General features: G+C 38.0%; 1 protein-coding gene across 2 annotated transcripts in view; it reads right to left on the minus strand.

The window, feature by feature from the left end:
• LOC306886826 (phospholipid-transporting ATPase ID-like) overlaps positions 1 to 18,957 on the minus strand; it is a 61,125-nt gene that overhangs the window by 21,917 nt on the left and 20,251 nt on the right. For both annotated transcript variants that reach the window (XM_079444154.1, XM_079444153.1), the window contains 13 exons: positions 15,288 to 15,346; positions 15,066 to 15,179; positions 14,699 to 14,797; positions 14,477 to 14,538; positions 6,791 to 6,863; positions 6,058 to 6,128; positions 5,886 to 5,965; positions 4,889 to 5,047; positions 4,728 to 4,816; positions 4,426 to 4,622; positions 1,721 to 1,929; positions 488 to 522; positions 223 to 391 (listed from right to left, as the gene is read on the minus strand). In XM_079444154.1, the coding sequence (XP_079300280.1) occupies positions 223 to 391; positions 488 to 522; positions 1,721 to 1,929; positions 4,426 to 4,622; positions 4,728 to 4,816; positions 4,889 to 5,047; positions 5,886 to 5,965; positions 6,058 to 6,128; positions 6,791 to 6,863; positions 14,477 to 14,538; positions 14,699 to 14,797; positions 15,066 to 15,179; positions 15,288 to 15,346 (1,416 nt within the window). The remainder of the gene's footprint in view (positions 1 to 222; positions 392 to 487; positions 523 to 1,720; positions 1,930 to 4,425; positions 4,623 to 4,727; positions 4,817 to 4,888; positions 5,048 to 5,885; positions 5,966 to 6,057; positions 6,129 to 6,790; positions 6,864 to 14,476; positions 14,539 to 14,698; positions 14,798 to 15,065; positions 15,180 to 15,287; positions 15,347 to 18,957) is intronic.

Genomic DNA, 18,957 nt, shown 5'->3' on the forward strand with positions numbered 1-18,957 from the left:
AGTGAAAGACAGAGACAATAAGCAAGGAGGGCAACAAGAAAAAGGACAGATAATCAGATAAAATAATCGTGTTACAATCCAGAATTACTATATAATTTCCTTCTAACAATATTAAAGTCAACAGCTTCCTTAAGTAAACCTTATTTAAACTCTTCCATTGGATGAAATGGCTCTCTGAGTAAGGCTGATAATCGATTCTCAAAGACTGTTCCAGATCCTTACCCACGCTCTTCTCCTCGCTCATGACCGTGTGGCAGAGAGACAAGACCCGGAAGAATTCATGCACTGCTGGTTCTCCCACCATCACTGCCTCTAGCAGAGACTGGTCGTAGAAACAGAAGTCCCGGTCTGCTAAGAGGTTCCACGCACTGAAGTCCAGGGGCTGGAGCCTCTGAGAATAACAGATTATATAAGATCTTTCTGAGCAACAATGTCTGAAAAATGACAATTTCTTTAATTCCACAAAGTGAATCTTGGAAGCACTGACCTTCTGCTGAGCTCCCAGAATGTTCATCACCTCACCTGTGAAATGAGAGACAGACTGAAATGAGATCTGCAACACAACATATTTATCAGTCTATGTGTCAATACTATATGTCATAAATCTGCAACTGTGCTGAAGCATTTGCATATTTTTTAAAATTTGTCTTTTTTATTTACTATCATTTATTGTTAGTTTTTCTATCAGTTGTCCATATATAGACTGCATTATGTGATGGACATTTTCACTATCTTATTTGAAGGCATCTTGATTAAACAAAAATTCAATTAATAATAACAAATATTAATAAAAACAAATAATAAATATCATAATAGTGTATAAATAATTCTAAACATATATATAACACATTGCAGATTTATCCATATATCTATATACCTTAGATTATCATTATTATTATTTAATGTATGCCTATTTAATATGTTTATTTAAATGTTTATAACTATAAAATATACATTAATCACACAAATCTTATTTTAAAATAGACACCAAATTGTAAATCTGCAACCCTGTTAAATAATCTTAGCATTATATTTATTTGATTATTTCATTCATTATTATTTATTGTTTTATTTTATATTCAATTATATTTAATAACAAAATGTTTTATTATTATTATTGTCTGTTTACTTTTTGTTGTTTATTTAAATGCCTATCACTAAATAAATAAAAACAGTGGTAAATGAAACAGTAGAAATTAAACATTTAATTTTTGTTTGAAGGTTCAAAAACAAATTATTTATATATTTTCCAGTAACAAAATGTATTATAATTATTATTATTATTAATGTTAACATTATTGTTATCTAATTGCTTTTTAATGTGTGTAGAGAGCACAAATAAAACAGCTTATTTAATTTTTGTTTGTTTCAATGACCATTTGTTCAAAAATAATAACAACATTAAGAATAAGAATAATAAAAACATGTTTCAGGCTATATTTTGCACTTTATTCATGCAAAGTGTCAGTTGATGAATTTTAAATTATAAACTGATTATGTGTTTTATCTGTTAATAATAATCTGTTCATTTATCTGTTCATTTAATGTCTACTTATTTACTTTTGGTAAAGCAGCTATGTAATAAGCAAAGTAATGTACAGTCAGCTGGTCATTATTACCATATAAACCACATCAATATGATGCAAGACTAATATATATTATAATGGCCAGCTGATTGCACATTATACCATGGATATAACTGCCATATGTTGTTCCTCACCATATGTGTGGCCATTGATGGAGCACTTGTTGAAGGTCATGATGTTCTGGGTGAGGGTTCCTGTCTTGTCACTGAAGATGTACTCCACTTGTCCCAGCTCTTCATTTAGTGTGGTGGTCCGGGCCTCTGCTGCTGTGTTACTATGGCTGCAGAACATCCGCCGGTCCCAATTAATGAAATAACTGTGACCCAGACGAATCACCTCCACACTAAGAGATTTAGACAGATGGAAAGAGAAACAGATGGAGGGTTATCACAATGCAAATGTGACTTGCTTTTCAGTAGAAGCACTCAAATTGACTGCAGATCTCCGACCACATGGCAAACTCACAACAAAACACACACAAAAATACACACAGCTTTCCTGTTCTAAAGACAGAGGTTATTTAGTATGCAGCTGAGACAAACAATGGCACAACACTCTACCAGACCATTAAAAGCAAGATTTCATTTACAGAGACTTCACAAATCTGTCATAAAACTGCAAAAACAGATTTTGGGTATGTGCGTGCTGTGCCATGGTGCTGCTCAGTGCCATGCTACAGTTCATCCTGTACGAGTCTGTACCAGTCAGAGGTGGGTTACGTTCACTGGACCACACGGCACAGTTAGAGCTCATTCAGAGAGCTGGTTCAGAAAGGTTCGATCAGGATTTTAGTGGTGTTATATGGACTGTGTTATACGGGAGACTGTTGTTATGTCAAAGAGAGAAAAAAGGGGAGTCTATGGGGTCAATCTCTTACCTGTTAGGGAAAGTCTGAGGAAACATGAAAACAACAAAATAAATCAAAATATGCAACACAATGCATAAAGGATGCATTAAGTATAATGAACTTAAATGGGTCATATGATGCTTTTTTAAAGATCAATATTTTGTGTAACAGAATATGTTAATGCTTTAATGTTCAAAAAACACCTTATTTTTCAAATATTGTACATTATTTTAGGTCCTCTATGCACCGCCTCTCTCAAACGCTTAGTTTTCTACAAAGTCCCTCCTTCCGACAAGTGCAGTGATTGGCCAACTGGCACAGTGCATCGTGATTGGCCGAACACCGCAAGCACTCGGCGGAAATGTAACGTCCCTTTCCATAATCGAGAGCTTCAGCTTTCAAGCCCGAGATGGGAACAGAGTCGCGTGACAGACACAGTGATGATGCTAGTATGTGTTTGCACACAAGCCGCGATTAAGACAGTTGACTCCACTGTTATGTGACCCACTCTCTCTCTCCCTCCCTCTCTCAAACATGTGCGCACACACACATACACACACACACACACACGACACGCAACTCCGCAATTGAACAGTCAATAGAAAATACTTAAACTAATAACAAAACATACAGTCTCTGATTCAGAAGCGCCAGATTGTCATAGCAAAGTCAGAAAGTCATAGCAAAGTCGTCCCTAAAATGCATTTTGATAACATCTGGGTTGTGCTGTTCTGTTGTAAGTAATCTTAATGATTCCTAAATGCAGCTACTTTCGGAAGGTCAAAAAAAGTGCTTTTGCTTTCGCCTAGAAACACACAGCGTCTCCCTGACATAGCTGCTTCAACACTGCTGCGGTTACTGAAACCATGCCTTCTTTCTTTGCGTTAACATTTGTTCAGCGTTACGCAAATATTTCCACATCGTGACGTAGACATGTGGGGGCGTGTTTGAATGAGCCGATTTAGGGGGGCGTGGCAGAGTCTTAACTTTGATAAAGAATATCTCTTTGGTTTTGAGACTTTAGTCTTTACAACTTTAGGGATCTTGTCTATGCACAAACAGCTTGTAACACTCCAAAGAGAAAGGAAAACTTGAAATCGCATCATATGACCCCTTTAAGTTAGTACTTCCCCCCCCAAAAAAATAGAAGAGAAGTAGATTTTAATTTTAATTTTTCATGAATATGATTCACTTTGTCTGACATAAAAATAACCTTAACATGAAAAGTAGCCGGTCCTAAACGTATCAAATGTTTACAAACCCCCTTAAAATTATGATTTTTGCCTGTCACAGAGGTATTTACCTTCTAGTATACAGCAAATAAAAACAGTATCTATCACCTAAAATCATACTGTGTTTTATTTTAGTGTTTTTCATATACTATTATAGTTTTTATTAATATTTTAAATTAGCTTTTATTATATTTGCTTATTTTATATATTACTTGTAATTTAATTAGTTTAATTTTGTGTCATTTTATTATTATTATTTTTTTTTTTTGTATTTTTTTAATTATTCAGATTTAATTTACTGCATTCCTTTCAGTTCAGTTTCAGTTTAATCTTAGGTTTAGATTTTTTTTCCAGTTAGTAATTTTAATACTTCAATTTAACCTTATTTCAGTTAGTTGCCTAAATTTCTAACAACGTAATTTTAAGATAAACAGTTAAATTGATATTCAAATAATTGTAGTAAAAATGTTCTTTGAATATCTTAAAATGTAATGCTTAGCAACAGTTATGCCTAAAAACAAAACAAAAAAAAAACAAAATTAATCCAAATATTCCTAAACTGGATAACTGGAATAGTTGACAAACCTCATTTAAAATAAATAGGAAATAAAACAGCACATATGAATTTTACATTTATGTTCAAAAAATGTTATTGCTTCAGTCCATTTTCCATATTTTCTATTTGGCCATAGTGCTGCCTGAACAATTCCCACTAGATAATTCATCTTTTTCTCTCCATTACAACATTTCGCCCTCTCACCTGACATAGAGGGAGATGGGCACGACTGTGTTGAGGATGATGACATAGGACCAGAAAGACAGGAAGGCCGAGAACAGGAAGTTGTCCACTGGAGGGTCCCAAGGAAGAAAGCTCTGGAACAGAGCACCCACTTCTTTTTCCCAAACTGCATTTCCTAAGGCCAAGATCACTCCCATGCACACCAGGAACCCAAAAATCTGAGGAGGGGAAAATTACAAACATTAATTTTGCACAGTGTATGCTGTTTATATATTTCAGTGCTGAAATCTTCAGAAAGAGGTTTGTAAGTGAATGTTTCTCACCCATAGCACCAGTGTATTCATCAATCTGTCTATACTGGTCCGCTTGAACTTAGTCCGTCCGCTGTTCTGCATCAGTTTGGTGTCAGGACCTGAGGTGCACCATGACAGGTTAAAATGCAAACTAATTTCACACACACATTCACATAAACACATATACCAACCTGCGAAAATAACAAGGCCATAGCAGCTCTCTGTGTTGCGCAGTACGCAGCCGCGCAGCATCATGTTCTGGTTGCTGAGGGGGTATTTGCAGTCTTTCCAATACAGAGTCCCGCAGAAACGGTCAAGCTTGTTGTTGGGAGGCTCACACACCACTTCTCCTGCACATACACACAGCACATGTGAAATATCCAAACACTATTATTTTATGTAATATGTGTTATGACCAACTCTTCAGCATCCTGGCTCTCGGTACAACCTGTGAGCTTTGGAATTTTTGGTTGTTCTTTAAAAACAGGAAGTGTGGGTGGTCTGTGCCGACACAGGTTTGATGGTGTGTGTGTATGTGGCAGTATATTATGTTGAGTGTTAAAGAAATGTTGCTGAGAAACTGTCCACCACATAATTTACTTTCCGCACACTTTGACTCACTGTATCATTTGTTCTCACTTCCTCCAGTAAACTAACTCGTAGTGAGGTCAAACAGTTGTTGCACTTTTGCATTTTTAGCGCATCTATTCACTAGCCCATAATCAAATTTATCCTGATGTTATCTGCATTGTTATAGCACTCCATCATGCATACTTAAGACATTATTTTCAGAAATGACAGTTTAACTTTATTTAATTATACATTTTATTGTATGATCATTTATTATATTATTTAGCACAGATTTCCTTTGGATGAGTTTGTGCTGTTATCTAGTTTGCATAATTACTTTAGTGATTCTGTGCTAAAATATGTAAATAAACAAGTTATCAGGGAGTGCAATTCACACAGGACCCCCCACACGAAAATATGCAATTCCCTTTATTGCCTTTCTATTTTTGTTCCATAAACTTCTGCAAATCTGAAACATACTGCACGCAAACATGTTCCCTCATTTATCAGTTCACAAGATTGCTCAGCTGTTTCTTTTTCTTACTAGTTCCCTTTCTCATTTCCACTCTGGCTAACTTTTGCATCTATTTGGAGCGTGTTCGATACCAAATCACATACCATCAAACTGGGCCAGGTTATTAGGATCTCCCAGCTCTGAGGTAACAGACAGTGACTGACGCACCTTCATGTTCGTCTCGCTGTGGCAGAAAAACAAAGACTTTTTATTGCGCTGCACTGGAAGCATGAAATCATGTTACACAGTAAATTCAAGAAATAAACACAGTCATACCCATCAAGTTCTGCAGTTTCAATGTAACAGAGGCCATGTGGTTCACTGCTGGACAACAGGAGCAGGTCAGCCTGTAACACATATACAGACGTGTTATTATTAGCTAAAACTATTCAAATATTTCTGGCAATTAAAATAAGCTGAAATAAAATTAAATATAAATATTAGTAATCCAAATGCAATTTTTGTTTAGTTTAAGCTGACACACTTTAATAATTGGAAATAAAACAAATGAAATCTAAAATTGAAATAAAAATAAATCTAAATAGAAATATTTTTTTTTAAACAAAAGTTAATAAAAATGATGAGAGCACATGACAAAATTACTCAAATGTAACTATAATTAAAATGAAATTTGAGTAGTACAAAAAGAAAAGCTATTCAATACATCACTAAAAACTATAATAGAATCTATATCATATTAAAATAGCACTAATATGTTATGCAGTGAGACCAAAACTGCATTTAGCATATTAACAAGACACCTGAACTGCTGTTCATACTCGAAGAGACAGTTACATAACCAGATGCATAATCAGCGAATTAGACCTTGGCTACTGGATCAATATCACAGTGCCGTATTCAAGAGCAAATGGATCAGACATTAATGCGTACATGACCCTGAATTACTGCAAGTAATGTCTGAGACTGCTGAGCTAGTAAAGTGTCTTCTTATTTTATTAAACCAAGTTTAATTAATTAATGTCATGAAGGACTATAGAGGAAAACTCACTGCCACAAACTGTTTGTCCTCCAGTTTGATGATGTCACCCACTCTGACATTCATCCATTTCTCCTTCTGAAGACTGAGAAAGTGAAAAAATTATAAGATACTAATTAATGCTTTGTGATTGATGGAAAATTAAAAAGTATAATATATATATATATATATATATATATATATATATATATATATATATATATACTGCATATATATATATATATATAAAAATATACAATACACATTATATTACATATTCATTATATATGAAGAGTTCATTTACAAAAAACGATAACTCCATTTTTATTTTTTCAGAAATCACGTTTTTTTCTTGTGCATTTATAGTAATATCAATCAAACTGCAGTTGGGTTGTTTTGATTAATAACTTAAACAAATACACATAATTTGCAAAATTAAAGTTAATTGAAAGTATGTTTTTTTTTCCACATTAAAAGTTTGTTTTATAGCAAAAGCAGATAACTCCCACAGTTGTTTTTTGGCAAAAGCAGATAACTCCAGATTTCATGTTTCAGTTTATGTTTTTTCATGTTTCAGTTTAAAAAACACTCGTTTAATCTTTGTAATCTCCTCAGATGACAATGTAGATGCCTCCCTGATAGCAACAGACTCCGGGGCGGATCCGCCCTCAAATTGGCAGCCCCTCTGTACAGTCAGACTCTGTTTGGTCATTCGCCCAGAATATGCCCCGTCATTTAGCGGACTCATTGCTGGATTCTCCATCAGAATGCGTTTTTTGTTTTTTTACCACCCCCGGTGTCCTCCTCAGAGTGGAGCGGCCGGTGTAGTGCCAATTCTGACCCCCGCCAGATTATTACCCCCCCTAGTTTTGGTAGGTTTAGGGTTAGGCGTGGGGTAGGGGTTAGGATTAGGGGTGGGGTTAGGATTAGGCAATCAGGTAGCTATTTCAACGAGGGGGGTAATAATTTGGCAGGGAGTCAAAAATAGGCACAACACCGGCCAGGTTGAAGAGGACTGAACACGGTAAGAATACTGTTAAAATATTTTTTATTTGTACAGTTGTCAGTAACATTAACGTTAATTAAGCAGATAATTGCTTTGTTGGCGTTGTAAATTTTTGAAATTGCTTTATGGAATTTCCAGTTAAGGTTAGCTTTTTAGCATTATTAGCATATTTGGACGGAATCTCCACCTTTCTGTGACAGATAACTGTTAGTTTAGTTGGCTAATTTATCCGGATTTTAATCCAGTCGTGATCGTATATGTAACGGTAGGTAATTTTTCCACCCCTCTTCAGGAATAACTGCAGGAGAGAATAAACTTTTTTTATTATCCGACTCTCTAACCATTAGGCCACGACTTCCCCCAGAGAGAACCCAGTGTCTTTGTGGAACTTTATTCCAAATTATGTTTTCTCTCAATTTGGTGGACTTGATTTTCTTCTCATGTGTAACTACAAAATTGATAAACTACCAGCTACATTATCTGCTCTTCATAGGCAGACTCTCTTGGCTTGGTCACTAATATTCAAGCACAACTTTTCACCCCACAGATCTTTTATTTGGAATAACTGTAATGCTTTATACAAGAATACATCCATATTTTTTCAGAATTGGTTTGATAAAAACATACTAGTGATCAGTCAGTTAATGAACTCTCAAGGGTTGTTATTCTCATATAAAGAATTTTTAGATCACTTTAAATTTCCTGTCTCTCCAAAAGAATTCTCCATAGTTATGGGGTCTATCCCATCAGGTGTTATTACTTTACTGAGAGGTACCCATCCTTTGTCACCAGTTTCTCCTGATTTGGTTGATACTTTTACTAGTAGATTATGTTTTGCCTCTCCATGCAAAAATAATAATAGGATAGTTTGTTCATTATTTCAGCAGAATATTGTAACTCTGCCAGCTGTGTCTCCTAATTGGAATAATGCTGTGGGTAACATCTGCTGGAAAAAAGTGTGGATGCTTCCTCATACCTTTCTACTAACTAACAAAGTAAAGGAGATTTCCTACAAAATAAATTCATAAGTTCTATCCTGCAAAGCATTATATGAAAAAATTCAAAAGTGATATTTCCTCCAGTTGCTCTTTTTGTGATGACTGATGAAACTGTTGTTCATATCTTTTGGAGCTGTCCAATTACAAAGAAATTTTGGCAAGATGTTTTAAGTTTCATTAGGAGTAACATTTATAATGAATGTATTCTGTTCTGGAAAGATGTAGTGTTGGGTTTTGTTGAGTATGAACAATCTAAAAGAAACCAGTTTTATGTAGTGAATCTGATTTTGCTTCTTGCAAAGTTTCACATTCACAGATGCAAATATTCAAACTCTAGATCTCTCTTTTTTGTTTTTATAAAAGAAGTTGAGCAGTACCTTTCATTAATCCAGTTCTCTAAGAACAAAAAAGCCTTAAAAACTTTATCTGCCTGTAAATATTTTCCTTTCTTTAATAACATGTAAATTTCAATTAAATGTTTTCAGTTTGTTATGTATTAAACACCCCCCTTTCTTCTTCTTCTTTTTTTCCCTGTTCTTTATCTGTTTCTACTTTGTTATTATTGTTATCATTTTTATGTTGATGGTTGTATTATTCTGTTTTATATTCTTGATTTTTGAGCTTTAATTAAAAAAAAAAAAATTGAAAAAAAAAAAAAAAAATTCAGTTTTGCAACGATTTACGACACTGCACGATCTGTTCCACGCTTGCGCACCTTTGTATTGAATTACTGAAATTGACAAACTTTTCCACAATATTCTAATTTTTAGAGACCTACCTGTATTTTCTTTGTGCATGTTATGGTTATATGGTTATGAGTTAGCAGATGCTTTTGTCCAAAGTGGCTTACAAATAAAAACAATACAAAAGTTAGCAATTAATAGCCTAATGAAAATACCATAATATACAAACCATAGCTCATAATAACTATTTAATTTATGTTGAAAAGATGTCTTTAGGCCCCTTTTGAAAGACCCAAAACATCTTATGTTATAGGGTAGTCTTAATTTATGGTATTTTACTTTATCAAAGGAGGAACAGGTAGAAGTGGAGGAGCTGCCCTCACATTGAAACATATGTACCAGGTGGAATACATTGTGAGGAACAGTTCTGGGCTTTTCACTGGCCAGGTGCAAGAACTGTCATACATGTTGATGGATCATGATGACCAAATGAATGCGTGGAGGGTGCTGATGGAGTTGACGGAGTGGGATGCCAAGGAGCCTTTCACATTCATTTTGGAAAATATCCAGGACATGGAAACATTCATGATTATTTGCAGAGACACCCTCAACCTGAGAGTAAATGCTGGACGTGGGGTGCACAGTCACCCATATACAGTTTATTGTGTGTGAGTGTATCTGGGTGACTGTGCACCCCACACATTGTTTGTTAGTGTGTGTGTGAGAGTGAGTGACAATTTTTTTTCTATTTTTTTCTTTTTTTACTCATTTCTTATTAAGAATAATCTGGTTCACTAGTTCACCAATATGTCTCATGTCACTTCTGTGTGCACACTATGCATTCTTTCAAGTCATTTCCATCGTCAGTTTGAAATACTCTATAATGTTTCTCCAGACTTGTTTGTAGTTCTTTCTTCATGTAAGTGCAGATAGTCTAGGCAGAAATGCATATTATGTTCCTTATTGTCTTCTGTAAACACCACTGAAGGGATTATTTTCCTCATTTAGATTATACAGATAGATATATTAGCCTATATAGACCCATGCTAATACAAAATTACTCAACTTAAAGTTAACTAATATTAGCAGCTTTTAATAAAAAAATGACACAAACCGTCTTTGACAATACTACTGACCTCAGATCGAAACACGGCAAGTTAAGTAGGCCTAATGAATTGCAAAGGGGAGTATGGCGGAAACTGAAGGTTTGCAGTGACAGAAAGACTCAGACTTTATTCCACATGTAACCAAAATCGTGTATGTTCATGTAACAACTCCTTTATTATTTTGGATTGGCAACCACGTAAAACACATAGTAATGCATAGCCTAAGCTACATTTAAAAACATCAAAATAGACCCGCCGTAAATGAAAATAACAATGTAGCCTACAAAAATATGCCGCCAGTTGTGCCGCCTGGCCGTCAAGTGTTTCATCGCATGCATGATACCAATAGTGTAGGGAAACCATGACGTTTTCTACTACGTAATTAAGCGCATGCGCAGAACGGATCGTGCAGGTGGAACGGATCGTGTACTCCCACCCCCCTCGCTACCTGATTGCCTACTCCTAACCCCACCCCTAATCCTAACCCCTCCCCCACACTAAACCCGAAACACTGGGGGGGGGGATAATCTGGCGGGGGTCAGAATTCGGCACTACACCGGCGTAGAAAGACGGAACACAGTAAGTATACTGTTTAAATATGCTTTATTTGTACAGTTCCCATTAACATTAATGTTAATAAACTAGTTAACTACTTTGTTGTCATTTTTAATTCTGAAATTGCGTTGTGGAAGAATTACGTTAGCTCTTCGGCACATTAGCATTATCACAGATTTTGAGTAATAACAGACCCGTTTAGACGGGATCTCCTTTTTGTGAGACAGGGTAATTTGTTCACCCCTCTTCAGGACTAATTGCAGGTGATGATATGCTATATTTTCCATTGCAATTTACTTCTGGAATATTAGCTCAAGTATATTTTTGTATATATATATTTTTTTTGACAACTATATTCCCCACCTCTTGTAATGTGGTTTCAAATAATTTATATGAAATTGATATAAAAAAAAAAAAATACTAAAATACTGTGTGTGTGTGTGTATGTGTGCTCTTTACAGCTCATTCAAGTGCTCCAGACTGGTTTTTGATTCTACTTCATCCTTCAATGGTCTGCTTCTTCTTTAAAAGTAAGATTAAATAGAGTTTTGAACTTGATTTAGCCAACTATTTTGTCAAATACTGACAATGATCCACACTACAGCTTTTCACTACAATGATCACACTACAGCGCTCTCTCCACCCTCAATACCACGACTGAGGTGCCCTTGAGCAAGGCACAGAACGCTCAACTACTCCCCGGGCGCCGCAGCATAAATGGCTGCCCACTGCTCCGGGTGTGTGTTCACGGTGTGTGTGTGTTCACTGCTGTGTGCACGTTGGATGGGTTAAATGCAGAGCACGAATTCCGAGTATGGGTCACCATACTTGGCAGTATGTCACTTCACTCACTTACATGGAATAAATGTGCAATGTCAAAAGATTCATATCAATAGAGAATAGGAATGTGTTGTCACAATGGCAATGCATTCTGGGAATTTAGGACACAGGGGCTACAGCGGAGACTGGATAGTATGGAATGTAGACATTGTATGTGTTATATGTCTGGACTTTAAATTGGTATCTTTCTGGTTTTTCTGTCTGTTCCTGAGTTTCCTTATTTGGTTTTAGTTCCTAGCTTGTTTAATCAGTCACCTCATCAAGTCATTATTAGTTAATCCCCGTCACCTGTGTGTTGCCTTAGTTACAGCCTATTTAATGTTCCCCTTTGGTTTCAGTTGATGTCGGTTATTGTCAATGTTACATGTTCCTACTTTTATGTTATTAAACTTGTCGTTTCTTGGATTACCCTGTCTGCCCGAGTCTGTTCTGCCTGCCTGGAGGGATACGTAACAGAATAACCGACCGACACCGCATGAAGCTGAAGTTAGCTTCAATCAACGTCGCCCCGAACGCCAGTGAGTCAGGGGCGACTATCTTTTTATTCCAAGACGGACGAGATCTGGAGGAGTATGTGGACGAGTTCGTGGATCATTGCCATCTCGCCACATGTGATGACCTCACCCTAATGGAGGGATTTTGGTACGGGCTGGACGACGATATCCGCTTCCTCATGCCCTATGCTGATCCGAGCTGGAGGCTCAAGGACTATATCAACAGCGCACTGTGGATCGCCGGATCAGCATCCATCCTGGGGGAAGCGGATGCCAGCACAGGGTCATCACATGTGGGCGCCAACAACCCAGAGCCCTTCCGGAAAAGACCCACTCGCGGCACGGAGTGGGTCTTTTCCACGGGGTAATCCACTCGCTGAGGGTGAGTCGGAAGAGGATCTCATAGACTGGGTTTCAACAATTCAAGTTTGTTCATCATCGGTTATCAACATCTGGCAAGAAATCCCACCCAACCTCCCTCTCCCACCGCCTCTCATTGATCTGGTTCCCTCGGCTATATCCCTGTCGCTGGACATGGTCAGCCCATCCGCTCACCCTCAGCTCACCATCTGTGGCGTGGGATCGCCGCTGGCCTGCCCAGCTCCAGTTCCTGTGGCGTTGAGTCTGGTGGTTCCCTCTTCTCTGCCAGCAGCCTCCGAGACCCAGACTCCGCCTCAGTCCGGCGACCCAGCAGCTCCACCATGCCTTCCAGCTCTCTCGTCTCCACCGGATCCCGTCTGCCCACCAGCTCCACCGGGCTCCCTCGTCCATCCGGCTCCGCATTGGTCAGTCGTCCCCCTACCTGCACCTCGGGACTACACTCCTTTGGCTGCGTCCCGTCCCTTCGTCTCTCCGGCTCCGTTGGGCTCCTCCTTCCCTCCTGCTCCACCTCTGTCCTCTATCGCTTCAGCTCCGCCACGGCCATCCGGATCTCCGCCTGCGCCGGGGTCGCCGAAGCCATCTGCTCCGCCATGGACCTCCGGATCTTCGGCATCACCCTGGCTCTTCGGCTCCAACTTAAAAGATCCGTAATCCTTATCTGTTCCGGATCCGCTGCGTTGTGCAAGTGGACGCCGTTACGGACCCGTTTTGCAGATCCGTTCTGGATCTTGTGGTACCTCCGGGGCGTATCCGCTCCGGAGTCATTTTGCTAAGGTTGTTGTTGTGATCATATACTGTGTGGTTGTGATTACACGCAACACACGACGCTTTCCCTCACCATTGTAACGCGCTGCTTTTGTAAGGCTACGTGAAAACGTTTCAGCTTTTATTTTCCGTTTTCACCCTGAAGAAGATATCACAGGTTCATTGAGTTTGTCGAAATTATGCATCCTAGATCACTTTTAGTCCGCTTTGACAAAACTCCTCTCAGCTAGCACATCTTTTCAAAGTGAAAGTAGCCTTGTCACTTGACCTGAAAACAGCGCACTGATTCGCTAAAATGGACTTCGCTAAAATCGGCTTCAGTTCACAAACAACAAGGGCGCTTGTCGGCTTCTGTCGGCGCTTGTGAAATCGCAATGCCTTGAAAGTGGACAATAGGCCTGCTTCCCAATGTGCAAATTATCCACCCTATCTGCCCTAAATAATATTGAAAATTACTACTATCACATAGAATTTAGCACGGATAGTATGCACATTGGGATGCAGGGTAGGTGTGTACGACTTGAAGCTGCGCTGTGCAGGATGATCGGTGTATGACATCAAAGTACCGTGAGAGCGATTCGAAAGCATTCATTACATTCTGCGCAGCGCCGCTTCAAGTCGAATGTGGAGAATAATGCACAGCTCTTTTTTTTGTTAAAGTGGCGTTTATCGGTTCTTGCAAATGATCGATTAACATATATATATATATATATATATATATATATATATATATATATATATATATATTGAGCCAACAGTGCTTTTATGTCATGAACATTCACTATCTTGCGAGCAACAGCTTGGAAACATTTCCAGTTTTTTGTAAACAACATTTATATTTTCTTGTAAATACAATGTAAAAGGAAGTGTGCATATTAATATGAGACTCACATGCCACCGATGAGGACCTGAGACTGACGGTTATTCACCTGGTTGTCACTCTTGTGACGAAACTGTGAGAGAAACAGAGATGTGTGTGAAATGTGTGTGTCTGACGGCGTTTTCGTGTGGTAGTTGTGTTAGATGATTGGCTTGAATGTTACCAGATTTCTGTGTGGAGAGGGGTTTGGCAGTTACAGTAAGTTACAGTATGTGTGTGTGTGTGAGACTCACATAGTCATCGGTGGCATCTTTGACTGCAGTGATGCTCAGCACCAGCACTAAAGGCACAATGGTGGTGAACCAGGATAATGAGGAAATCTGTGGAATCAACTGAGACAAAAACATACACACAATTACTTTTTAAAGCCATTTTTATAGCACTCACTAATGCACCTACTAGTGTGTGAACATGTTCAAACAATCTGTCAAAATTATGGTGTTCATAAGCATCCATGTGCTTCCTAATTGTAGCCATTACGAATGGAGGAATACTGCCATGGTCACAGCCATGAATTGACCTTTACAAAATAGGCTAAAATACTTTTTTCTCTACACTTGTAATAAGCATTTAAAGTAAGAATTCATACAGAGCATATACCTGCAGTATGAGGAGAAACAGGAAGTAGGTATTGGCAACTTCCTGGAACTGCTCAAACAGGTTGACTGGAAGGAAGGTAATGATGTTGTACTTTGAGGTCATGATGCAGTTGCTCTGTGGACAGTGAAAGAGATGATGGGAAGAGGTGAAGGAGAGGCAGAAGAAAACTGTACAATTAAAATTATTTATATTTATAATGCACAGGTAGTATGTGCAACTTACAGCATACTGGAACTTCTCATTGTACTCTCTGTCATTGGCTCGTACTCTCCTTTCCTCCTCTGTGAAGAAAACAAACACTGAGATGTAAAGATTGCTGGAAGTATATAAAATATAAAAATAATGTTGATGCCAGTTATATACGGTGGCCGAGAGAGCTCAACGCGCTGCAACTTCAGAAAACACATGCAGATAGAAAAAGCACAAGCAAATCAAGAAACCATGTTCATCAGTTTGACAGCAGGTGGTGCAAATGCTCACAACACAAACAAATAAAGAAACACACTGCAAATGCTCACAACGTAACCAAATAGATTTTATTTTGCAGTGTGTTTGTTTGGTTGTGTTGTGAGCATTTGCAGGACATGTGTTGTCAAATTGACGAAAGTTGTTTTCTTAATTTGCAAGCGTTTTTTCTATTTGCAGTGCGTTTCTTTTTTTTGTTTGTGTTGTGAGCATTTGCTGGTCCCGTGACATGCCACAATACTCTAATATCACCAAGGAAACTGGACATTTTTACTTTCTTGGAATGTTAAAAATCAACATTCCTAGACTGTTAAGTTGTTAATAAAAAAATTGTTAAAAGGGCATTGCAGGAACATAACATTCTACTAACATAAAGAAAACTGGAAAGTTTCATGTTTTTAGAACATCTCAAATTTGCTGTTCCCACAACCAAAAAAGAATATTTAGCAAACATTCTTAGCACATTATTTTGTTAGCTGGGTCAAAACAACTTGATTTGTCTCTCATTTAAAGATTCTGAAATGCTTAGACAAAATAGAAAATGTACAACGTGGCCGTGGGACTTTTATATGTTCAGTCAGAAGACTTGTTCACTAACTTACAATAAGCACACTGTTTTGCTGTGCTTCTTTTATTAGTCATTGCAATGTATGATAACCCCAGAGAAAAAAGAAACAGGAAGCCGCCTTACAAGCAAAACATGCAATATATGCTTTATGATTGTTGAGGAAATAGTTTGAATCAGGTCGCACAAGTCACACACTCACATATATCATGCAGTTACAGTTGCATACAGTAACTTTCAGTTCCCCATGAGACAAACTACACAATCAGAGGGTTGTGTCAGTGCTAAACACTGACTTTAATCGAGTGAGATGTTGCTAAGTCAAGCGCAACACAACAAAGAAGAAGGAAGTCATGGCTAATTGTAGTGTGACAGATTAATTTCTGCACTATGAGGCTGAAAACTGGACTGTGGCAGAATAGCTGCGGTTAGTATATAGGCATACCTGCTGTTTTCACTTCTGTTGAAAACGAGACTCACGGTTTCAAAAACTCACACAAAGCTCTTAACACCACAGCGTTTCCAGCCAGACTGACACATAAGACACAAAAACACGCAAAGTAGTAAATAAACACACCAGCTTGTATCTGAGATTTGGTTGTATTCTTTCAGCTTGTATTCTTTTGGTTCTCTCGTCTTTTGACAGAAATAGCAGAAAATGGCTGTCAGATTCACTTTGCTATGCATCTCTCACATCCTGTGCACACAGATGCACAGTTTTTTATGCTGGATAATGGCCACTCCATGTGACAACCTGTGTGTGTGTGTGTGTGTGTGTGTGTATCACATCATATTATCCAGGGGTGACTCGCTACATCTTTTCGGAGGAGACACGTTCCTCAGCTCTACCCCACTGAAAGGTCTTAGACAGCATGAATTTCCAAACACTCTAGATTTACTGATGGACCAAGGAAATGTTGAGCAAAACATCCAGCACAACACAATCAGATCTCTCCTCTGAAGACAAAAGCGACTGAAACTCACTCTTATCTCTCATCTCTTCCTTACCCTCAACATAACTTTTCATTGTGGTAGTTTGCAAGAGGCTTATAATAAAGATGAGTTGAAGCATGAGTTGAAGAGTTGGGTGGTCTGGTTTCACTCTGTGCTGCTGTAATATTGATGAAAATCTTGTACGAATATAAAAAGACTGACCTCATTACTCCCTGCTCAGGAGTGAAAGAAAGAGGTCTGATGAATGGCCGAGAGCTGCATCTGCACCATTTACATGTGCATCAAAAGGTCAAACCCATAAACCCATGCACGCAAATAGATATAGCCAGTCTGTTTCCTCCTGCATGAGCCGTTCACATCTGCTCTGGCCCTCTGCTCAGTTACCGAGACTCTCTCTGCCTGTGGTTTCCTGTGTTAAGACAGCTTGGCTCTCTCATATTTCACCGCTATAATGGCCGATTTATATGCACTGCCCACATAGTCAACACACTAAAGCAAGCACTTTAAGATGCCACAAAAAAAACGCATCTATACACCATCAGCAAAAATTGCACATTTAATTGCACCTGTCACTGGGGCAGTACCTTTAAAAGTACACCTTATTATATATTATATAGTATTCTTAACTGTATGAAGCTGAGTAGGTCAGGGCACTAATATGTGCTCTTAAAGAGAAAGAAAATGCTGCCAGCATTTTCTCACTCTCATGTCATTCCAAACCTGTTTGTATTTCTTTCTTGAAATGAAAATATTTTGAAAAATGTCTGTTTTTTGGTCAATACAATGAAAGTCAATGGGGTCCAATGTTGTTTAGACATCAAAATTGTTCAAAATCATCATTACGCAGGTTTGGAATGACACAAGGGTGAGTAAATGATGACAACATTTTTGGGGTTAACTCTTCTTAGGTACCATTCCAAGGGTCACTTAGGTCAATAATGCACCATGTATATAGGTTAAAGGCCGTTCACACAAAGTATGATAACTATGAAGTTTTACTAATCATTCTCAGAAAGTCATACCACAACTAAAATGATAACGAAAGAGGAACGGGAATCACTTTCAAAAAAATTTCCACCTGCAGTTATGAAATCCTTGTGAATCTTGCTTACCAGTAAAGAACATTGTGTTCCAACGATAATAATCGAACCCTGTATTTCTCTAAATACTGCATTCATTTTTTTTTCATGAAACAGGATACAATGTTTGGAATATTTCCAGATTTATCAGAGTTTAACCTGATATCAAGTGATTTTGTATACTACATATTTTATATGAGTTGGAGGTTCAGTCCTTGAACTCAGTGCTGCTAGGTTAGTGTTGGTGTTCGGTAAACTCTCTCTCAATTAACTGAAGCAACTTTTGTCATTGTTGACATGGGTCACACTACAGGACAAGCTGTATACTCCAAGAAATAAACAAATAAAACAGCTTTTTCAAGATCATCATTCTAAAATGTAACATTTTGATGTCTTTCATATGCTGTACATCGGAAAATGATCTATGGTAGTATCATAACCATGAACACTGACTTAGTCTTTATTTAACTCACTCCTTCCTTCATTGTATTTTAAAAAGGTAAAATCTGTATCTATCCTCAGCTATCCTTATGCTATCTCCTTCCTGTTCCATCCTATATGCTTTCATCTTCTCCTCTCTTCCTAAAGGTCATGTCTTTCTTTACCTTTGCTCATGGCTATCTGTTGTACTCTCTGCCTCTCTGTTATCAGTCCTGATGGAAAACCACACTGCTGCTGCCAGTCTGAGAGTGCATTACCTGCCTATTGGCTGCCGATGACATAATGGCTTTGGCCATTGGAGGGTCTGGTTCCTTCCAAAGAGCACCTCAGCAAACTGGGCCATTAAGCACTTTTAACTCAGCGCCCTTACTAATACAGCCAAGGACAA

The sequence above is a fragment of the Barbus barbus genome (assembly GCF_936440315.1).
Source record: "Barbus barbus genome assembly, chromosome: 21".
NCBI lineage: Eukaryota > Metazoa > Chordata > Actinopteri > Cypriniformes > Cyprinidae > Barbus > Barbus barbus.